The 24,738-nt window shown below is 43.6% G+C and overlaps 1 protein-coding gene across 4 annotated transcripts in view; it reads right to left on the reverse strand.

The window, feature by feature from the left end:
- SLC25A17 (solute carrier family 25 member 17) overlaps nucleotides 1-24,738 on the reverse strand; it is a 100,612-nt gene that overhangs the window by 66,381 nt on the left and 9,493 nt on the right. For 3 of the 4 annotated variants that reach the window (XM_029590447.1, XM_029590445.1, XM_029590444.1), the window contains exon 2: nucleotides 24,646-24,706. The exons of the other annotated variant lie outside the window; for it this stretch is intronic. In XM_029590447.1, coding sequence (XP_029446307.1) covers nucleotides 24,646-24,691 — 46 coding nt within the window. In that variant the 5' untranslated portion in view covers nucleotides 24,692-24,706. The remainder of the gene's footprint in view (nucleotides 1-24,645; nucleotides 24,707-24,738) is intronic. 4 annotated transcript variants of the gene reach the window in all.

A 24,738-nucleotide genomic window follows, 5' to 3' on the forward strand; every position in this document is an offset into this window, starting at 1 on the left:
GGCCACTGCTGGAAACAGGATACTGAGCTTGATAAATCTTTGGTCTGACCTAGTATGGAAAGTCTTATGTTCTAATAAAGGTGAGCCACTTGACATAGGGTATTTGGATTTTCAGAAGGCATTTGATAAAGTCCCTCGAAATTCCTCAGAAAACTAAAAAGTAATCAGATAAGAGGAGCTGTCTTATTGCAAATTAGTAACTGGTTAAAAGATAGGAAGTAAATAGTAAACTAAAGGGGCAGTTTCCCAAAGATGTGCCCCAGGGATCTGTTTTAGCACCTATGTTGTTTATCTCTGTGTTTTCCAATCGGAGTGCCGCGGCTGAAAGTGCAGATGTACCACAGCTACAGTCTCATTTCCTGTTTCCCTCCTGGCCTGCAGGATGTCCTCCCACCAGTAGGGGGTGTCGGAGAACAGCACTTATCGGCAGCTGCTCCTGCTTTCCCCTCTGCTGGCTTTTCCCTGCAAAAGAAACTGCATGGGGATTTGTAGACTCATGAAACCTGCTGGCTCCATGCAGTTAAATTTGCAGAGGGAAGCTGGAAAGGACAGCAGTCAGTAAGCCTGCTCACAGACTTCTGTTCAAGGATTGGGGTTGGGGAGAGGAAAGGGAAGGGAAGGGAAGCTGAATATGCCACTGGGTGTAGGGGGGAGTGAAAAGAAGGTGATGATGATTCATGGAGATGGGAAGGAGAAGTGGAAGGAAAGGGAAGGTGAAGATGATGATGCCAGGGACTGAGTTTGAGGGAATCTTATGCCAGGGGGTGGAGGGAAAGGGAAAAGGTGGTGGGATGAGGGAATACTATATTGATGATTATGTTGGTGGAGAGAGGGATGATGATGATCCCAGAAAGTGAGGGAGATGGTGGGAGATGGCAGGGGGTGGAAGGGAAGATAAGGTGATTGGCATGGGGGGGGGGGGGGGGTGGAGGGAGAGAAAAGAGAATGTGGTGATGACAAGGGTGAGTGGGAGAGAAATGATGATGCCAGTGGGTGGAGGTAGAGGGAAGTTGATTAAAACAGGGGGTGAGGGAGAAGGGTAGAAAGAAAGGGAAAGTGGTGACAGTGATAATGTTACCAGGAGTAAGGAGGTGGAGAGGAGAAGGTAATGATGATGCAAGCGGGGAGGAAGAGGTGGTTTGAGTGGGAAGGTGATGATGGAGGGAGAGGGAAAGTGATGATGATGCCAGGGGGTGGGGGAGAAAGGGAAGGTGTTTTTGATGCCAGTGGGATTGGAGGGAAGAAAAGAGAAAGAGATGATGGGGAAGTGGTGGGTGTGCCACAACAAAGTGACCCCTGCGCCAGGTGTGCCACGAAACAAAAAAGGCTGGGAACCACTGGTTTAACTTACTCATTAATGATCTGAAAGTGATGCAGATGAAATACAAATATTCAAAACAGTTAAAATGCAAACATTCCGTGAGGAACTGCAGAGTGACCTTGTGGGACTGGGGAACTGGGGCATTTAAATGGCAGACAAATTGTAATGTGAACAAATGCAAAGTGGTGCACCTAGGCAAAAATCATCTAAACTGTAGGTGCACAATGCTGGGTTCCGAATTAGGAGTCTCCACCCAGAAAAGGGATCTTGGAGTCACTGAGGTGCATATTCAAAGGCATTTAGCTGGGTAACTCGGAGGTTTATCCAGCTTATTTGTTCCCATTTCCACATTGTTTATATATTAAAAAATCAATGGTCCCAGAACAGATCCCTGGGTAAATCCACTATTCACCTTTCTCCACTGAGAAAATTTACCATTTAGCCCTACTCTCCGTTTTCTATCTTTTAACAATTGGCAATCCACAATAGGACACTTTAATTTCCTAAGAAGTCTCTCATGAGGGACTAAATGCTTTCTGGAAATCCAGATATAATTTATATCAACTGGCTCACCTTTATCCAACTGTTTATTTATGCCCTCAAAAAATGTAGCAAATTTGTGAGGCAAGACTTCCCTTGGCTAAATCCATGTTGGCTTTTCCCATTAAATAATGCTTACCTATATGTTCAGCAATTTTGTTCTTTATTTTATTTATTTAGATTTATATTCCGCTTTTCACACTTTTTCAGCGCTTCAAAGTGGATTACATTCAGGTACTGTAGGTATTTCCCTATCCCCAGAGGGCTTACAATCTAATTTTGTACCTGAGGCAACAGAGGGTAAAGTGACTTGCCCAAGGTCACAAGGAGCAGCATGGGATTTGAACACTGGTCTCCCTGGTTTAAAGCCAGCTGCTCTCACCACTAGGCTACTCCTCCACATTAAACCAACAAAAGTCCATCAATAGGCATTCAGAAACAGACTTCTAATTCGTGTAGATAAGGAAACCAGCTTATATACTGTCCATTTTAAGGGAAAGGTGCTTGTCCAGTCTTGCACACCCCAACAGCTTCTGGCCATAGCTTTGGACTTATCTAAATTTAATTTCAAACCTGCTACAGTACCTTATAAAGAAATCACCTGCAACAGGAATGAGAAATGTCGTTGTGGGTCTCCAAGATGGAAAAGCAAATCATCGGCAAAGGCCACAACTTAAAAAACGTGTGGGTCCCTATAGTAACCCCAGGAACTTTCTCATTTAGGAGTACATTATGGATAAGGGGATCTAAAGATAGCACAAAAAAAAAAAAAGCGGAGAGAGCAGACCAGCTTGGCGAGTACCCCATTGTGAAGTGAATGCGTCCAAGAGGGCTCCAGTGACCAAAATGCGCGCCTGAGGATTTTTGTACAAAATATGAATATAATCTAAAACACGACCCTGAAACTCATATTTCTCCTAAACAGTAAACAGATATCTCCAACTGACCCTATTGAATGCTTTCTCCGCAATGTAACTGATAAGCTAAGAATTTAACTTATATTGCACAGAGTGGGCTACGGAAGCAAGCACTTTGCGCATATTAGACACAGCATCTCTCCCTTTTACAAATCCCACCTGTTCTGGAGAAATTAAAAGGGAATAATTTTGGACAATCTATCCGCTAATAATTTTGCCAGTAGTTTAACATCAAAATTTAATAAAGAAATCAACCTACAGGTGCCTGTCAACTGTATATAGGCCTTAAGCCTGAATGTGTATTTCCTGATTCTGCTGGCAACATATTCCACAACCATGTGCTTTGGCAAAGCTCAATACCGGAAGATGGCAACACCCCAGAGACGGTACCTGATTGGACAATAAAGCTACGTTCATAATTGGATATTGACTGAAATTAATACACCCAGGATGTGCATCAATGTATTTCTATTGGACAATGAAAAAAGTTTAAAAGTCTCGACCCAAGCAGTCCAGAGCTGAGAAGCAAGCTTGATGCCCAGTTGCCACTGACCTGCGTCTCCAGGAAACAACGACTTCCTCTTTTCCTTGTTTCTTCTTATATATTGTCTTTGTATTGCTATCAATAAATTTGCCTTTTAGATCAAAAAGCTGTCTGAAGGTGCTTCCTGAATACCCACAGAAAACATATGGTCCTTCGAGCCGGAAAGAAGACGGAGGAAAGCCTAATGCCTGATGCGGGTATCGCGGGCTAGCACACCTTCAGGGATACCTCATTGCCAGCATCGAAGGAAGTGAGGGTGCCATTGATCGGGAGTGGAAAACCGCCCTGAAGCATCCTGAATCTACTTTGAGATTTTTGAGACCTGAAGCACTTCAGTAACCACTTTGAGGAAGTAAGTCTTACTCTCAAAGAAAAGAAAAAAAAACTGTTCATTAACTTTTATTATCTCTCCACCAATATTTCCTAGACCTTAGCGCGCACTGCTATCTGGCAGATCTTGTACAGTACCAATCAATAAGTCCAAGTTGAATATTACGACATAACCACCTGGGACTTTTGCCTTGAACCCCCGAGGGAACACGTACAGGGACGGAGTGTCAGGTGGACCCCAAAGCAGAAGCCCCCAGATCAAGCATTCTACGGAGAAACATACGTGGAGCTGACTGGAGAGGTAAGTAAAAACTTGTCTTATACGAGTAAGTCATATAGGTTTATTCCGTTCGAGCGCCAATAAGTTCGAAAACAATTGGCAGACTTGACGCTGCCTTTTGGCCCTATCCCGGTTGTTTCGGCGACGCCGCCCCGGGAGCTTGTGGATTCCGGTAACCCGGGCAAACGGAAAGGAGTAGATAGGTCTTCAGTACTCGTCTGTCTGCAGGCTATCTCTCCCTAGTCCCGCTGTGAATACCTTCGTGTTTGAAGAAGTACAGCACACCGGAAGCGTGAATTCATGATACGGTGAAAACTACAATTAAGGTAAGGTTGAACCACTCTTTCTCATAAGAGAGTGGCTACACGCAAATTATTTTTAAATCATTATGTCGCAGTTTTGGTCTGCAATATTAAGAGGTCCCAAGATAGCAGAGGAGGTCTGTCCGTCATGTCCCCTGAGCAGAGTCATTGCTCTGCATAAGCCCAATGAAAAGTTAATTCGCAAATGCCACTCTAAGTGGGTTGCGTGGGCAGCAAGGGATAGTTCCCTAGAATGGCCAGTAGGGGGCTCCTTTGACCCGTCCACGCTCACACAGCTAATAGCCTATTTTAAGAACAGATATAGCAAACCAAGGGCAAGATACAATAAGAGGCTAGCGGACCATATACTAGTGTCCAGATGGTTCGCTATGACAGGAACATATTTAGTTGCTATTACTGGTGATAGAGAGGTGTCACCACCCCCATATGATTCACTATATGTTCGTGATTGTTTAGAGCCTGAAGAAACAGTGACTGCAGTGTGTGACTTACATACAGATCCAGATCTTGTTGTACTTTCAGAAAGGGAAGGAGAACCCCGAGTAAGCCCAACAGTTCATACAAGCACACCCCAACTCAGTACAGTTGAGATTGAAGATGACCTTTTTGATGATGCTGTTCCTGCATTTGAGGAATACGGCATGTGGTTAGTAGACCCTGTAGAAAGCCCAGCAGTTGTAGATATGCACAATTCAGCAGACACTGGAATGCCAGTAGATTCTGCACTGAGTACTATTCTTGTGCCAGAAGATTTATCACCCCCTCGTCCACCATCTCCTCCCACACCTCTTCCCTCTCCTCCTCCTTCACCTCCTCCTACACCGCCACCTCCAGTATTGTCACCACCTTCTGAAATTCCTGAACCTTTTGACCTGTCACCCATTCCCTGCCTCCGACCTATGCCTATTTTGATTACAGATAGCGATGAGAATACGGAAAGTAGTGAGGAAACTGAACTAGTCACTGTAACTTCTGTAACTTCAGCTGCCGCTGGTCCTCCAGCAGCCAAAATTGCTAAATTAGATCATTCATTTTTTTATGTCACTATTTGGATTGATTCATTTCATGGATGGACACTTGCCTTAAGCCCACAGAAGAGAGTCTGTCCTCTAGAAGGATCCCTGATTGCAATTGCACTGAACACTGTTCGGAGTGCTGGAAGCCGTAACCACGCTTCCAAATGCATGACCAGATGCATGACCTTGGGCCAGATAACATCACTACTGACATCGCAGTGGCATAATAAACAGAAACAGTGTCGGCGTGAAATAAATGATTTGGTGAGACAATATAATGGTCTGTTTCAAACCAGATTACGCCAAGTAATGGGGCAAGCAGAAAACATCTGGAAGAAGTGCCTTTCATGGGCCCTTATATTCCGTTACAGGAAACCTGAGTTATTAGAGAGCATGTCCCCAGATAAAGTGAGTTCACACCTATCAGAGACGGTATCTGCGTATGTAGGACCTTACATTGCCACCTTAGTGAAGCTGGGACAGAACACAGTGTGAACTTAATATGAAACACAGTTTTAAATGGAACCACATTTAGTACGACCATCCTTTAGGATGATCTCCTTATTCTGAGCCTTATTTTTATAGCTATTGCTTGCTTTACTGCAATATTCATTTCAGGACAAAGAAGCTAAAATAAGAATTTGCTTACCTAGGATATTTGCGTACATAAGACCAGTAAATCCTTGCCAGCCTTCCCGATGTCTGTCATGTAAGCCGGAGTGACACGCGTAGCATACAGGAACCTCCGGTATATAAAATCCAAAAATAGATATGTCTCTATAGACTTTGTCTGACTAATTACGTGCTGTCCCTACTACTGAAGACAGCAGCCGTGCACTGGGATCAGATGCATGTGGTCAGTCAGTTGTTATCTGATTGAGAATTTTTGTAGTGCCATCACAGATGTTTAACGCTCTAAAAGTAATAAGCTTGTGGACAGATATAACAGATTGCTAGGCTTCCTATGTTAATGTATTTACAGGTCTTATTGTTCAAGCTATTAAGATTTATTTGTGTTACCATTTGCAGGTATATTTTTAGTATAAGCATGTTTAGTATAAGTAAGTTAATTTTTAAACGGTACCATATAGTTTTAAGTTATAAGTTTAAGTTCCTCTTTTCAATGCATTCACATTGAAATTTATTTTTATTAAGGTGATCACTTTGCGCATGCGATACCTTCCTCTTACAACATGTTATTTCCTATCTGCTTTGAACTATACATTTGTGGTAAAAGAGGGATCAAGGGGGGGAGCGAGATACATCTCCCACCAAAATAAATCCCCTTTGCTCTCAACTTTACATACTGATTCTTTATTACGTTACTGACTTCACATTCCTTTAATACTGAACTTGAGTACTGACAAGAACATATACTAGTGTTAAAATTTAGAATCTGAGCTGCTGAATTATGATTCTGAGAGGAGAATTATGAATTTGAAAGGACATTTTAGCTAAAGAGTATCTTTATAAAAAAAAAGGGGAAGTTGTCTCTTGCAAACATGCAGAGTACAGCTTATCTGTTCTGCCAGCACTAGCTGTGCTACGAACGGAAGAAAAAAAAAGGAGAAATAGTTTCTAGTTTAAAATGTAGCATATTTAAGTATTAATTATTTGATTTTTGAGTTCTAATTATTTTAATTATTTGATATGACACATTGACTATAAGCTCAGAACATTATTGATTAAATTTATTTAATATTATTGGTTGGAAATCTATATGCACAATATTTGTTAATTTGATATTTCAATTGTATGCTAGTATTTACTTTTCAGGTCTTCAAGGACTTCTACCTTTTCGATAGGACTTCTACCTTTTTGACAGAATTCTGAACTTTTATTTTTCATACACATTTTTGAATTTTTGATTTTTGATCCACTTTTCTTTGATACATTTTTGATATGACCATTGAGCTCAAATTATATGTTATCTGTTGTTCGTCCTCTGTGATGAAGACAAGGAAAGTATATTTGTTGGATGGATGAGTGTATGTCAGTCCAGTATGACTTATGTTTAATGTAATGTCTGAAATATTCGTTATTTGTGGTTTAGCTTACCGCAGATGACTTTTCTTTAAATGCTTAATTTGCTTTTATGCTACTTTACCATATTAGGTATCTGAAACTATTAAAGAAGCACATATTCTCACTAGGCCGTGATGAATGAAAAGCTGTTACACCTTACTGAAAGCGTGAAAACAACATTTATGGGACTTACTCCATTCTTCCCATCCCTTCTATGGAAGTCTCAGCCTTAACACAGAATTCATCTTCCACTCATCATTGAACTTTACTACTCTTGCTTGATTATATTTTGCCTTTATGTTGTTGTACTCTACATTAATGCAGTTCTCATGATTGTGTGAATCTTATTGCCCTGATCAGATTAGATCCATTCCCAATTATTGTCAGCTCTTTACACAAAGACTAATTGTTATACATTACACCACACTATGCTTTGTCAAATGTTAGTGATAATTGATTGCCATATACTCCAAGCCCATATGCCATTCTGCAAATGCCATGATTTGGATATCTACATACATCTACATACACCAACATGTTACACACCACATTAATTTAAAATACTAAAGTTTTGCTGCTATTCCCAGTTCACTCATATCTATTATATGATTAATTAAGATGATCATTCATCCCTAGGTCCCATAGATAACTAGTTTGACTTACCATCTATGATTTCAATATTACTTTCCACGTTATATTTATCTTCAGTTGCTACACTCTGCCCTTCCTAGTCCAGACTTGTTCAGATATCTACGAGCCAGTGACAGGCCGGCGCAATGTGCTGCAGCATAGTTTGTCAGTTCAGAGCCTTCACACCGTTCTTGGGCAGCTCATGTGAATGGGCTGTGCAGACAAGTATGTCCTCTTCAATTTGAGTACATTTAGTAAGTTTAAAGGTTTAATGTAGTCCCCAAAGGTCTATATAGTTATTCTTGGTGATTGAAGACAGAATTATGACATTCATTTGATTTCCCTATTCTTAAACATTACATTTAGTAGAGTTTGCAGATACCATCCCATTGGTTACAGAGATTTCTTATCCCTCATCCATATTGATGTCTCCTTCGACATCCTACTCCTAATTCAGATTTTAAGCATTTGTTTATATTCCCAAAGTGTTCAAATGCATGGTAGGCTAAGACATAAGCAATAGTACTCCCAAGCATGGTTTTGCTTCTATTAATTAATTATAACTATTGCTTCTGCTATGTCTCAAATACTCTCAAGTTACTCTCAAGTCACCGCAGTTAGACAACACCTAATGATGAGCATGATTGAATCTCCTTCTGAAGCTAATGAGTGAGAATTTCTTAAGGAAAAGATTGCATTTCCATATAATTTGGTTTAATTGACGGGAAACACAGTTTAAAGTGGCTTACATTTCTAAGTGAGTTTGCAATGGTTAATTGTGAGAATGAATGAAGTTTGTTATTTTAATGGCCTACGACATCATCCTGCATTACTGTGAAGACAACTATGAACTCCTATACCATATTAAAGGAGGCCTTTCATTTACCAGCAGCAATGTTATTTCCTCAGGCTGTTATGCTTCACGATGACGGGTAAGCACCAGGTAGCAAATCATTAGGATTGCGTACCCTGGGCAACCTAAGACAGTGGCATTAACCCTGAGTAGAATGATGGATTATTGCTTCAACTATTCTAACCATTCATTTACAATCAATAATCAATCATTAAGTAGATCTATTGATTCATATGCTGCTAATAGGACCACGTTACAGAATCTTGGATCAACTGGAAGAAGGCCAGAACAATACCTGAAGAATGAATGTGAGATTGAATGACAATAAAACAAAGTACAAAATGAGTATGCCTGAACAATTGTGATTGTGATTATGAATGTGAGTTTTATAAAAATAATGATTCAACACCATAAAGAATATGGAAGCCATTTTTAACAGTCCAAAAGGTGGGTCATACTAAATTGATGCTATGACCATTTCATTCCAGGAAATACAATCTCAGCCTTTCATTGGTGAATCGTTCCCAAACGATTCAAGGGGGGGAATGTATATAGGCCTTAAGCCTGAATGTGTATTTCCTGATTCTGCTGGCAACATATTCCACAACCATGTGCTTTGGCAAAGCTCAATACCGGAAGATGGCAACACCCCAGAGACGGTACCTGATTGGACAATAAAGCTACGTTCATAATTGGATATTGACTGAAATTAATACACCCAGGATGTGCATCAATGTATTTCTATTGGACAATGAAAAAAGTTTAAAAGTCTCGACCCAAGCAGTCCAGAGCTGAGAAGCAAGCTTGATGCCCAGTTGCCACTGACCTGCGTCTCCAGGAAACAACGACTTCCTCTTTTCCTTGTTTCTTCTTATATATTGTCTTTGTATTGCTATCAATAAATTTGCCTTTTAGATCAAAAAGCTGTCTGAAGGTGCTTCCTGAATACCCACAGAAAACACAACTTTAAATCCCTACCCAGTTTTGGTAAAACAAATATAGTTGCCGTGTTGGTCTCCACAGGCACTTCACCCTGTTGTAGCAAACTATCATACATTCCCCCTAAGGGAAGACAGATATCTTCGAGCAATTTCTTGTAAAACTCCCCAGGTGACCCTTCTGGGCCAGGTGCCTACATAATGGCGACTGTCTAATGAGGGAGTAAATCTCAGTAAATGTGAAAGGAGCATTAAGGGCTTGCAAGTGATCTTCTGTTATAACAGGTTGATGAGTCTTATTCAGGTACCTCTTTGCAGCAAGAATAACCACTTCTTCAGCTGAAGAGATGTGTTTATAGTAAGTGACAAATAAGTCTCTTATCTCTTTAGAGGTCCATACAAGGTGGCCATTTGGCCCTCTCATTTCCACTATGTATGATTTCCCCCGCCAAGTCCAGAGTAAAGCTAACATGTGACTGGTTTTATTACCATGGAGGAAAAATTGAAATTTATAATACAAAATACCTTTTTGTGTATGCTGGTGAAGCAAAGCTTTAAGTGCAACCTGCGAAGACAGAAACTGTGTTTTATGCAATGGAGAAGGGTCAGTAAGCAGTTTCGTTTAATTAGAGCATAACTGCTTTTCCAACCTAAGGATCTCTTTGGGCCTCATCCGTTTTTGCCGTATTACATAGGATATGACAACCCCACTCAGAGCTTTTGCTGCGTCCCAATATAGTAAGGGGGTTTCAGAATGAATACCGGCAAACTCCACATACTTTTTCCACTGCTCACTGAAATAGGAATGAAAAGCCTTATCATTATACAAACAATGGGGAAATTTACAATTGCTTCTAGGAACAATATCCGTAAATCCCTTCAAAATGACCCTCACTGGCGCATGATCTGATATTTCTAGAAGCCCGATGTCTGCATCCTGCACTTGTAAGAAAGAGGTGTCGGATAACAGTAAATAGGCTGATCTGGACTTCGTGTCATGTGCCCTTGAATAATGAGTAAAGTCAATTTCCAAAGGGTGGAGGCACCTCCAAACATCTAAAAGATGAAGATGCTCACACAAGTATGGAATTCCCTGTCTCTGGGCATTATAACTAGGAGCTTTGGCAGGAGACCAATCCACTTGGGGATCCGAAATCACATTAAAATCACCCCCCTGATAAGAATAGGAATGTGAGAATAAGGTGTTAACATGTTTACTATCTGAGCAAAAATAGAGAGAGAATATACATTGGCTGCATATACACTTCCTAGAAGTATGTGGTGCCCAAATAATTTTCCCTCCACAAAAATATAACGACCTTCAGGGTCCTGAATAAATTTAAGCAGCTGAAAATGCAATATTGTTACACAAATCTTTACCATGCCCAGCTTATGCATATTAGTGGATGCATGATATACTTGCCCAACCCATTGTTTCTGCAATTTAGCATGTTCAATAGCAGTTAAATGTGTTTCTTGGAGTAAGGCTATATCAGTGTGAAAACGCCACATGGCCTGTAACAATCTGAAGCACTTCACTACATTACCTACAACACATACATTCCATGATTCTTAGCCATAGTACAAATATAGTAGTGGAGGATGAAGAAAGAGATTACTTAGCATCAAACGAAGGAGAGAGATGACCCCCCCCCCCCCAGCCTGGGTCACCCTAAGGCATACCATACTAATTGACACCTTTGATGAAGACTCATGAAAAATAAGAAAACATCTGCATTGGTGCCCATAAACTTCTCCAAACCCAACACCCTTTCCTCCCCAAGTCCAAAAAGAACAACGTGAATATGGAAACAAAAACAAATAGCAAGAAACACAAAAGAATCTAGCTAAGATCCACATAAAAGGGCTTGTGTACCACAAGGCCACGAGGACCCCTCCCCCTTCACGAGAAAAAGAAAAATGACAAATGAAAAACATTAAAAAAAGGCAAATTTATCCAATCTTTGCTCGGTCAGTCAGATAAGGAGTGCATCAGCATAGTTATATAAGGCAATTCGCATAATACCACAGCAAGTAAGTTATTCAGGCAGTATCCATGTTCTGGAGCAAAAGCACAGCCTCCTGTGCAGTGGTGAAATGTAGCACGCTGCCATGATGAATAACCCTCAGTTTAGCAGGGAATAAGAGAGTAATGCACAGGTTTTTCTTAATCAATTGAGCACAAACCGGTGAAAAAGGATGGTCTCTTTTCAGCCACAGCAGCAGAATAGTCTTGAAAAAGTAAAATTGTATGCCCTTCATAGTGCAGATTTTGCATCTGCCTGTACGCCCTAAGAATGTCCACTTTTAGGAAAAATTAAGGACTCGAAAAATAACTACACGAGATTTGTCATTCCGCCCATTTTGTGGAGACTGCTGTCACTGTTGTTGGGGGCCCAACCTGTGCGTTCTTTCCAGGCGTAGGGGTCCTTTATTCATAGTTAGAGCCAGGGCTTGCGGCAGCCCTTGTTCCAGTACCTCCACTAGTTGATTGTTGGGAACAGATTCAAGAATGCTGATCAATCTTAAATTGTTTCTCTGTGATCATAAGATATGCTATACTGGGTAAGACCAAGGGTCCATCAAGCCCAGTATCCTGTTTCCAACAGTGGCCAAACCAAGTCACATGTACCTGGCAAGTACCCAGACATTAGATAGATCACAAGCTTCTATTGCTTAATAATTACTGTAACAGCAGGTGCTAGGGACACTAGCGCGTCCCTAGCACCTCCTTTTGGACCGGAGCGGCGGCTGTCAGCGGGTTTGACAGCCGACGCTCAATTTTGCCTGCATCAGTTCTCAAACCCACTGACAGCCACAGGTTCGGAAACCGGACACTGGCAAAATTGAGCGTCCGGTTTTCAACCTGTGAGCCACGAGCCGATTTCAAATTTTTTTTTTTTTTTAACTTTTTTCTAAACTTTCGGGACCTCAGACTTAATATTGCCATGATATTACGCCGGAGGGTGCACAGAAAAGCAGTTTTTACTGCTTTTCTGTGCATTCTCCCAGAGAAATTAACGCCTACCTTTGGGTAGGCGCTAATTTCTGAAAGTAAAATGTGCGGCTTGGCTGCACATTTTACTTTCTGAATTGCGCGGGAATAACTAATAGGGCCATCAACATGCATTTGCATGTTGCGGGTGCTATTAGTTTCGGGGGGGGGGGGGGGGGTTGGACGCACGTTTTTGACGCGCTATTACCCCTTACTGAATAAGGGGTAAAGCTAGCACGTCGAAAACACACATCTAATCGCGGGTTAATAGTGCGCTCTGCTGGAGCGTACTGCACTGTATCGGCCTGCAAGGGAGTAAATAACCGATTTTCATTAACTTGTTCAAGTCCTTTCATGATTTTGTAGACTTCTATAACAGCGGTTCTCAACCGGTGCGTCGCGACACACTAGTGTGTCGCCAAGCACCGGCAGGTGTGTCGCGTGGCTCCCAGTCCCTCCCGCTGCTCGTTCTTCCCTGCTGCCGTTGCCGCCGGGCTATCAGCACGTTCAAGCCCAGCGGGAACGGCAGCGGTGCAAAAAAAGCTGTGGCATCCGCGGCTGGCCTTTTCTTCTTCCCGCGCCTGCATTCCCCCCCCCCCCCCGGACCCGGAACAGGAAGTGGTGCGCGGGAAGAAGAAAGGCCGTGCCGCAAGAGAACCCACGCCTCGCGCGCCATCACGGCACACATGGGGAAGCGCTGCTGCGGCCGTATGGCCAACCGGTCTTCCTGTTCGGGGGGAGAGCAGAAGCGCCGCGTGCAGCTTCCGCTTCCTCCCCCCAATGCAGGAAGATCAGCTGCCTCTCCTGCTGCCACCCGTTCTCCTGCTATCTTCGGGCGTCGGGCCGTATGGTCCGTCGATCTTCCTGCTTGGGGTGGGGGAGCGGAAGCGTCGCGCACAGCTTCCGCTTTCTCCCCCAAAGCAGGAAGATCAGCTGCCTCTCCTGCTGCCACCGGCCTCCTGCTATCTTCGGGCGTCGGGCCATATGGTCCGCCGATCTTCCTGCTTGGGGGGGGGGGAGGGAGGAAGCGGACATTGTGCGCTGCGCTTCCGCTACCCCCCCCCCCCCGACAGGAAGTTCGGATGCCCGAAGATAGCAGGAGGCCGGTGGCAGCAGGAGAGGCAGCTGATCTTCCTGCTTTGGGGGAGAAAGCGGAAGGGAAAGGAGAGAGCAGCATGAGCCTCCCGCGATCGATGGAATTCTTCCTTCTTGGCCTGCGGGGGCTGGAGGAGCAGCTACCGTTTGTGCTGGGGGGGGGAGAGGAAGTGAGTGACAGAAAGAGAGAGAAGCAGCCAGCCAGCCTGTGTGTAAGTGAGAGAATGTGTGTGATTGAGAGCCTGTGTGTAAGTGAGAGAATGTATTTGATCGAGAGTATGTGTGTGATTGAGAGAAACTGGTCAGAGAGCTGATGTATGTGTATATGTGAGAGACAATGAAAGTTACTGCTCAAGGAGATGACTGATGTGTATGTGAGAGTGTGAGACAGTCAGGGATGTGTGTGTGTGAGAGAGAGAGAGAGAGAGAGAAAGCATGGAAGTGAGAAATCTGGGTATGTGAGAAAGCATGGGAGTAAGAAGCCTGGTGTTGTGGGGGTGTATGTGAAAGAAAGCATGGGAGTGAGAAGCCTGATTATGTGAGAGAGAGCATGGGAGTGGGAAGCCTGTGTGTGTGCATGTATATGAGAGAGACTGGTTGGTAAGGTGACGGTGTGACTGGTGTGTATGTGAATGTGAGAGAGAGAATGTGATTCAGGGAATGAGAAGCCTGTGCACGTGGAGAGCGAGCATGGAAATGAGAGACTGGGTGTGTGTGTGTGTAACAGAGAAAGTGATTATGGGAATGAGAAGCCTGTGCATGTGAAGAGAGTGAGCATGGGAGTGAGAACCTGGGTGTGTGTGAGACACAGCATGGGAGGGAGAAGCCTGTGTATGTAAGACAGAACATGGAAGTGGGAAGCCTGTGTGTGTGTGTATATGCATGAGAGAGATCAGGTGACGGGTGTGTGTGAGAGAGAGAGAGAAAGAAAGTGATTATGGGAATAAGAAGCCTGTACATGTGAAGAGTGAGCATGGGAGTGAGAAACCTGTGTGTGTGTGAGACACAGCATGGGAGTGAGAAGCCTGTATATCTGAAAGAGAACATGGGAGTGGGAAGCCTGTGTGTGTATGCATGAGAGAGATCAGGTGACTGGTGTGTGTGTATGTGTGAGAGAAAGAAAGTGATTATGGGAATGAGAAGCCTGTGCATGTGGAGAGAACAAGCATGGGAGTGAGAGACTGGTGAGTGTATGTGAGAAAGAGAAAGTGATTATGAGAGTGAGAAGCCCATATATGTAAGTGGAACACGGGAGTGGGAAGCCTGTGTGTGTGTGTATGGCATGAGAGAAACTGTTCAGGAAGGTGACTGGTGTGTTTGTCAAAGACTGGGAGATGATTGGTGTGTGAGAGACAGAAACTGGTCATGGGGGCATGACTGGTATGGTGTGTGTGTGTGTGAGAGACATGGGCCCTAAGGAAGAGGACCATCAGTATAGAGCTTAGCCACTACTGCTGCTTCTGGTGTGTGCTACAGCCTGCATGGAAGAGGAGTAGGAAAGCTGCTGGAGGGGGTAAGTAAAGGTGGCTTTTTAAGTTTATTTTTCTTGATTGACTGCTATTTTAATTATTTAATATTATGTGATGTGTCTGCTTTTTTTGAAATATTTTATTGGTGTTTGGAGAATTTTTAATAGTTTTTATGAGTTTTTAATTGTTGGATGTTATTCTGTTCATAGTTGTGAAACATTTATTCTGCTTATTAGTATAGTTTTACAATTATTTCTGTGTGGGGATCTATAGCTGCTTGCTAGTTCTGTTTTCCTAATAAGAGGTGTATTGGTTTTTAGGGCCTGATTTAATATTTGTAGTGTTGCCTTTTCATAGATAGGGTTGCTCCTGTTTGAGTGTATTCCATAATACAGGTGTAACTGTGTGTGGATTAGTTTATGTGCATTACTACAGATCCTGGGAGTATGTTAGGTCGGTTCTGTGTCTGTTACAGAGATATTTTACTAGCATGTAAGTGTTTTATCAGTCTTATTTGTTGCGTTTTCTCAAGAGGACATGCATTGGTGGTAAACTGCTGTCTTTTCATAAGTAGGGCTATTGAGCCTGAAAGTAGAAGGAGTTTGAGTTGCTGTTACTGAGATGACACCAGAACCAGAATATCTTTTTTGTAGAGTGAGTTGAACGGGGAATGTCATAATTCTGCTTTACATCCATTATTGTGGATCAGGGGGGTTCCCGTGGATGCAAACTGTACATTTACATCTAGCCCTGTGACGATCATGGGTCAGTGTGTCACGCATGTGAGAACCATCTGTCAGGTGTGTCCCGACAGAAAAAAGGTTGAGAACCACTGTTCTATAATATTCCCCTCTCAGTCATCTCTTCTCCAAACTGAATAGCCCTAACTTTTTTAGCCTTTCCTCATAGGGCAGGCTTTAAGATCAATGATCATGTTTTCCAGGATGTGTACTGGGTCCTCCAGCCCAGATATCCTCTGTTCTGACTCGGTGAGGCTCTCCTTAACACTGGCTATATGAGTCCCGATCCCTAAAATCTGTTCAGACAATTTATTAAGTCTCTCTTCCAGTGCTGCAACGATCGTGGCTGCTAGTTCAGAAGAGGCAGGTTCCGCAGCCGTCGCATCAAAAAGTCAGCCCGCAGCATCGGCTTCCTCTATGTCAGCCATTTTGAACTTTCCCGGTCTTTGCTTTTCCCTGTCTCTTCGCACCATATGCGTCGACATCTGTGTCATAGCCTGGGGAAAAATCAATGATTTAAAAAGTTTGGGTGGCAGAAAGACAAACGCTGTCAAGCAAAAAGATTTAAGCAGCAAAGTAAGACGTTTTATGATCCAAAATTGGGGAAGGGTCCCTGGAGAGAAGGCAGCGTGCGTCCAGTCTCTCACAGCATCACATGATCCCACTCACTACTTTATAATAGTCAATTTGGATTTGATTCATCAAGATCCTCTGAATGAGCTTTTTGACACTACCAGAGTCCACTAATGCTTATGTTAGAACACCATCTAGCTCTCCCAGGATTACAAACTTAGAAACTCCCTGGCAGGAGACATCTACAGAGTTACAAGAATGTGGAGTCAAAGCATTAATGTTCATAGTCTCATCTTTCCTCCAGGGACAGTCTCTTGTGAAATGGCCCCTTTCTCCACAACCGAAGCATGGTGATCCAACTGAGGGTTGCAAGAGAGGTGAAAAGTCTGGCTGGACCTGCGCTGCTCTGCCATCCTCTGAGTTGAGGGGCTTCTCTCGGAAACATGGTGATTCGGACATGGTCTGGGCCTGGATGATAGGCCTCCGCTACTTCCAGGGCCTTTTCAAGTATAAGGCTTGGGTGTCAGCAAACCCACTGCTGCATAGGTGGGTCAAGGCTGTCCTGAAACTGTTCCAGCAGAACCACCTTGGCTATCTCCACTCCGATTTTCTCTTCTAGGTGTAGGCACTTCTGGGCAGCATCTTTAAGTCTATGGAATAGGTTCTTAGGGTTTTCTCCCGCCTGTAGAATTCCCTGCCAAAATCACTGTCAGTAGGCTTCTGGGGTGAACCCTGCTCTCCCTAGAAATGCTGCCTTGACTTCTGGGTAGGTGGTCCTCCCTTCCAGATTAGCTGTTTGGTAGGTATCTTGACGAGCCCTGGTGAGTAGATTCACCATATAGGTAGCCCACCTGTCCTCTGGCCAACCTGCTAGTCATGCCATGTGCTCAAAGTTTTTCAAGAAGCCAACTGGGTCTTCTCCAGGGTTCATCTTAAGGAGCATCAGCGACACCGACGGTGAACCTGCTGCGGCGCCACCTGCTCTCCCATTGCCTGCTGCTGATTAACATGTTTATAGAGCGTTTTGTAATTTCTGCTGGCCGGTAGGAAGGACCTAGATCACCTGCTCCATCTTCCCTGCTTACTGAGCTATCTCCACACACTGAACCCTTTCGGGGATATGAGAGCGGGAAAAAACAAAAAAAACCCTGCTGGCCTAGACAGCCCTTACTCACTACTTGACCCCTGACTATACAGGCAGGGATAGCCCCCTTGGGCTGTTGTATAAAGCTGGGGAATAGAACTGGAAGGACCCAGGAAAAGAAAAAAAAACAAAAAGAAAAACTCTGCAGGAGGGTTTCCCCTCCCCCCCTTCTCTTCCTGTGGCTATGGGGTCTTGTCTGTGCTTAATGCTTAGGCAAGCAGATTCCACTTTTGCCACCATATGTGGTAACTCAAAACCTGGCTGTTTACACTGGCATTTGCCCCAGAGAACAAAGACACATAGAATTGTTTTATTTTATCTGCTTTATTTCTTGAAAGGGTATTTCTTTTAAGATTTTTAGATATTCTATACTATAGACTAAGGATTTTAGGGATATTAATATTTGACATTTTAATGTTTTATTTAATGTGATTATGTAAAATTGTATTTTAAGTGAGATGTTTGGCACTTGATCAAATTTGTATTTCTTTTATACTGTTTTATATTTTGTGCCTGTTGTGAACCGTTGTGAAGAAATTGCTCTAAATGACGGTATAGAAAATTCACTAAATAAAATAAAAATAAAAACTCTAGCAGCAGTGGCTTGAACCAAGCCAGAGGTAAAGAGGCAGACTCTAGCTGTTCTTAGCTGCTCTTTATTTAGGGTGAATAAAGGCAACTCAAGACAATACGGCTGAGCTTAGCTTCAGGTAACACAGTTCTGAAAAGTCAACTCCAACAATGTGGCTCACCCTTAGCTTTACTTAATACCTAGTCCTTAGACATAAAAGTCTTAGCATATATTATATCTCTGCCTGCTCATCAGGGCCTGCCTAACCTCTCTGGGCCCTGCCAACTTATGCTAGGCTGAAGGTATCCTTCCTAGGCCCAGAATCTATTGCAGAGTTGATCCTTAAGGAAGACCTGGCTAGGGCTCTGTGGCCAATCTCTTAAGGTAGTTTCTGGCATACTCCCTCACATACCCTTGCTGGGATAAGCGTTTGCCTACACAAGGGACATCTCTCTTGACAGGAAACCCGCATTGGCATTCTCCCTTCCTGCCCTATGTAGGATATTGTAGTATATTCAGGTATACTCCCCTCATAGAACTATACAGGGACAATATCACCTCCCTTTTTCTGCTGACCATTCCTCTCTCTATGCAACCAAGAATTTTTCTGGCTTTTACAATCTCTTTATCCACCTGTTTGGGCACCTTAAAAACATCAGATACCATTACCCCCAGATACCGCTCTTCCTTTGTGCTTAGAAGAATTTCACCTCCAATATTGTACATTTCTCTTGGGTTTTTGCACCCTAAGGGGTAGATTTTCAAATACCGCGAATAGGCGTACTTTTGTTGGCGCTCCAGGCGCAAACAAAAGTACGCTGGATTTTAGTAGATACGCGCGGAGCCGTGCGTATCCGCTAAAATCCGGGATCGGCGCGCGCAAGGCTATCGATTTTGTATAGCCGGCGCGCGCCGAGCCGCGCAGCCTACCCCCGTTCCCTCCAAGGCCGCTCCGAAATCGGAGTGGCCTTGGAGGGAATCCTCTAACGCCCTCCCCTCACCTTCCCCTCCCTTCCTCTACCTAACCCACCCGCCCGGCCCTGTCTACACCCCCCCCTTACCTTTCTCCGGGGATTTACGCCTCCCGGAGGGAGAAGTAAATCCCCGCGCGCCAGCGGGCCTGTTGCGCGCTGGGACGCGACCTGGGGGCGGGTAGGGAGGGCGCGGCCACGCCCCCGGACCGCCCCGGGCCGTAGCCACGCCCCCATACCCGCCCCCAAAACGCTGCCGACACGCCCCCTAAACGCCGCGACGACCGGGCCCGCCCCCCTCGGAGAACCCCGGGACTTACGCGAGTCCCGGGGCTCTGCGCGCGCCGGTAGGCCTACGTAAAATAGGCTCACCGGCGCGCAGGGCCCTGCTCGCCTAAATCCGCCCGGTTTTGGGCGGATTTAGGAGAGCAGGGCTCTGAAAATCCGCCCCTAAATGCATTACTCTGCACTTTTTAACATTAAATCTTAGCTGCCAGACCTTAGACCATTCCTCGAGCTTCACTAGATCCCTCCTCATGTTTTCCACACCTTCCTGGCTGTCCATCTTGATAGATTCTGGTATCATCAGCAAAAGGACAAACCTTTCCTGACAATCCTTCTCCTCATCATCTCTAACAAACAATCCTCTCCCTCCATTCCCCTTGCGTACTCCACCACACCCTTCCCCGCCCACACCCGTAGCCTTGGCATCCTTATTGACAACCAGCTCTCTCTCAAACCCTTCATTAAATCTATCCTATCTGACTGCTATTTCAAATTACAAACTCTGGCTCCTCTTATTCTTCACTGACTTTCGCACAGTACTACAGTCTATTATCTTTTCCAAAATAGACTACTGTAATGCACTCTTCCTTGGCCTCCCTGCTATACAGACTAAACCATTGCAACTCCTACAGAACGCCTCAGCACGTATCCTTACTAACTCCAGAAAACGTGACCACATCACTCCTACACTTATCAAACTCCACTGGTTGCCAATACAATCTCATATCCTTTTCAAAGTTCTTTCCCTCATTCATAAAAGCATCACCAATGAAAACACCGACTGGATCAACCCGCCACTGCTTCTTCGCACATCCACCAGACCTACTCGTTCTGCCCTCCAAGGGACACTCCGTACCCCCTCTATCAAATCCACTAAACTTATTTCCACAATGAACAGAGCCTTTTCCCTGGCTGGCCCCTCCCTATGGAATTCTATGCCCCTGGACTTACGCACTGAAACCTCTACACCCAAATTTAAAAAAAAGCTAAAAACCTGGCTATTCTTACAGGCCTACCCTTCGCACGATAACCATCTTCCCGACGACCTCCTGAGCTGTGTATAGTACTTTCCCTCGTATTGCCTCTTACAATGTGCTCCTGTTGCCCTTCTGCTTACTCCCAATTTAAATCGCTCTTCCCTCTCCTCTCTCCCCCCCCCTGCTATTACTCTCTTTGAAACCTTTCTTCTGCTACCTCTTTGCTCAATCACAATTCTCGTAACTCTCCTCTGCCTACCCAGCTCCTTGCTCAAATTGTGGACTCTTTCCCCAACCAGTTCCTTGTTGATACACCGTTGAACCCTGTAAATAGTTACCTAGTTTCATTGTTTATCTTGTTATTTTCCTGTAGGCATAGTTATTGTTCGATGTAATGGCACTGCCAAAAGTTTTAAGTTATCTGTAAACCGATACGATGTGCAAACGGCTATCGGTATATAAAAAAACGCTAAATAAATAAATAAATAAATAAATAAAGTCGCTCACAAAAATATTGAAAAGAACAGATCCCTGGAGGTACACCACTAGTAACAACCCCCTCCTCAGAGAAATCTCCATTTACCACTACCCTTTATCGTCTAAATGCTCAGCCAGTTTCTAATCCAGTCAGTCACTCTAGGTTCCATACCAAGAGTGCTCAATTTATTTATAGGTCTTCGGTGTGCAACCATGTCAAAGATTTTACTGAAATCCAAGTACACTATGTCTAGCACTCTCCCTTGATCCAACTCCTTGGTCACCCAATCAAAGAAACTGATCAGATTCACCTGACAAGATTTACCTCTGGTAAAACCAAGCTGCCTCAGATCTTGCAATCCATTGGATTCCAATAATTGCACGATCCTCTGTTTTAGCAGCAATTCCATTAGAGATCAAACTAACTGGTCTGTAGTTCCCAGCCTCCTCCTTACTTCCACTTTTATGAATAGGAACACATTCACCCTTTTCCAGTCTTCTGGGACTACTCCAGACTCTAAAGAAGCATTGAAAAAGGTCAGCCAGCAGAGCTGACAGGACATATCTAAGGGCCTGATTCACTAAGTTATTTTCCTATAGACACAGAATAGGAAAAAAGTCTAAAATGAGTCAGGCCCTAAGTTCTCTTACTATCCTTGGATGTACCACATCCTCACAAACACTCTTCTGAAAATTCGATTGAGGTTTACCTTACTGCCAATCTTATTTGAGTTTGCTTTATGTGGTCCTGCTCCAGGTCCTTCCACAGTGAAGATAAACAGAATTATTTGTTAAGCAATTTTGCTTTTTCTTCACCTTTGAGCTTCACACTACTGCACTTCTTTCTATCACTAACATATCTAAAAAACAGTCTTGTCCCCTTGTTTTACTGTATTTGCTATTTTTTTCTTCTTTTTAAATTTTTGCATGCCTGACTACTTTTCCAGCTTCTCTTAATTTTTCCAGTTATTGTCACCAGTCTTCCACTTTCTGTGATCTCTTGTGGTTTATGAATGCTAACCTTTTCAATTACTTCTTTAGAAAAACATAACAGACTCTTTTTCCTCTTCCCTTTATTTCCTAACAAAAGGACCAGTTGCCCTTATGGTATCTCCTTTTAGTTTTGCCCACTACCCTTCTGCTTCCTGTCAAATTTTCCCATTCAGCTAATGACTCTGTGAGGTATTCCCCCATTATAAGAACGGTAGTTTTTCCTGAAGTCTAGGATCCTCACTTTAGAATGAACCTTCATCTCTTGTGTCCTAATAGTGAACCACACCATCCAGTAGTCACTGGATCCCAGATGGTCATTAACTACTACATCAGAAATACTGTCCCTCTTGGTAAGCACCAGGTCCAGTATCTCCCCCTCCTATGTGGGTTCTGTTACCAGTTGACAGAACAGTTCTCCTTGCAGACAGACAATCCAGGATCTCCCCGCTTCTAGAAGATACTGCAGCTGGAATGTCCCAAACAGATTGAAATCCCCTAGCAGTAGCACCTCCCCTTTCACAGCAATCCTGTGAATACCCTCTATTAAATCTCTAGCCATCTCCTCTGCCTGTGATGGAGATCTGTATATTACACCAATATAAATAGATGATCCATTCCTTCTTTCCAGAGGAGTGGCAGATACTACCTTAACAGAACACATGGGGGTAATCTGCATGGAATGGGAGTTACTACCATAAGCAAATTGCTGGGCAGACTGGATGGACCATCTGGTCTTTATTGGCCATCATTACTATCAGGCCGATTCAGTAAAAACGCGGGAGAGCGGACGAACGCCCGCTCTCCCAGCGCGCGCGATTCAGTATTCAAATGAGGAGGTGCGGTAGAATCGGGTAAAAGGAGGCGCGTCCCTAGCACCTCCTTTTAGCCCGGAGCGGCGGCTGTCAGCGGGTTTGCCAGCCGACGCTCAATTTTGCCGGCGTCGGTTCTCGAGCCCGCTGACAGCCACGGGCTCGGAAACTGGACGCCAGCAAAATTGAGCGTCCGGTTTTTGGCCCGACAGCTGCGGGCCGAATTCAAATTTTTTTTTAATACTTTTTTTACTCTTTGGGACCTCCGACTTAATATCGCCATGATATTAAGTCAGAGGGTGCACAGAAAAGCAGTTTTTACTGCTTTTCTGTGCACTTTCCCGGTGCCGGAAGAAATTAGTGCCGACCTTTGGGTCGGCACTAATTTCTGAAAGTAAAATGTGCGGCTTGGCTGCACATTTTACTTTCTGTATCCCGCGCACATACCTAATAGGGCCATCAACATGCATTTGCATGTTGAGGGCGCTATTAGGTGCTGCGGGTTGGACGCGCGTTTTCCTCCCCTTACTGAATAAGGGGTAAGGGAAAACGCGCGTCCAAGAGCAGGCTAACAGTACTGTATCGGCCTGTATGTTATTAACACACAGTGCCTCCTCCTTACCTTGCAAACCCAGCAATACTGTTGCTTCCTTCCTACACAGTCGTTTCTGAATAGATTGGAGCCCAGTATAACTATACCCCAGTCATGGTTTCCATGTACCGAGTCTCTGCAACAGGTCTAAATCAGCTTCTTCCATGATTGCCTCTAGATCTGAGACTTCATTTACCATACTATGAACATTAGTGTACATAGCTTCCCAAATATTGCCCTTTTTTCCCCCCATTTCCATAAGAGTACTTTCCTTAAGGTTTTGTCATCCATCCCCAATGATTCTAATTTAAAGCCCTCCTCAACAGGTTTGCCATTCTGTGTTGAAACACGCCATGCTCCTTCTTCAAAAGAGGATCCCATCTCTACTCAGCAATCCTTGAAATATCATCCCATGATCCTCAGTCATCTAGCAGCCTCACTGACTCACTATCATTTGGCCTTGAATATACTTGAAAAAGTTTGTATTATTAATTTTTGCCTCTATGGCAAGTTTCTTCTCTAACTGGTTTTTTTGACTTGCCTTACTATTTGTCAGTACTTACACTCTGGCCTATTTTCTTCATTTGGATCTGCTTTCCTTTTTTTGAAAGATGCCCATTTTGCTTTAACTGTCTCCTTCACCTCACCATTAAACTATGATGACAGTCACTTGGTTTTCCTTCGAGCTTTTTATAATACATTGAATTCATTTTATCTGGGCTTCCAAGATGGTATTTTTAAACAAACAATGGGAAGGGGCAAAAATGTGGCCATAAGGTAAAAGAAAACAAAGTTAAAAGGACAGTGTGGTGTCTAACAAATCATACAAAAAGATGCCTTTTAGGCTTTGATGGCTTCTTTCATAGCACCATTTAGCAATGCTGGCAGACACTTGTCCTTCTTTTGACCTTTTTAACTTGTGGCTTACATTTTATCTGGGCTTCCATAATAATGTTTTTAAACAGTTTCTATGCCTCATGCAATCTTTGCAACTGCACCTTTTAGTTTCCTTCTATTTTATCATGTTATTGTAGTCTCCTTTTTTTAAAGCTCTATGTTATTGCAGCAGTTTTTATTATTTTCCTTCCAGTGATTATTTCAAATTTGATTGCATTATGATCACTATCACTAGCTACACCACCATGCACCAAGGAGAACTAGATCTAAAAGTAGAACCCTCCCCCAGGTACATTTATATTACAAGAGAAAAACAAAGGGAAAACTTTTGAATCTTTACCTTGGAGTCGAAGTCTGGCAGTGTCCAAAGGATAAAACACAGTCATTGCCGTCACACTGCCCTAAAAAGATTCAGAACACAATTGAGATGCTG

Source organism: Rhinatrema bivittatum, chromosome 2, assembly GCF_901001135.1.
Source record: "Rhinatrema bivittatum chromosome 2, aRhiBiv1.1, whole genome shotgun sequence".
NCBI classification, from domain to species: domain Eukaryota; kingdom Metazoa; phylum Chordata; class Amphibia; order Gymnophiona; family Rhinatrematidae; genus Rhinatrema; species Rhinatrema bivittatum.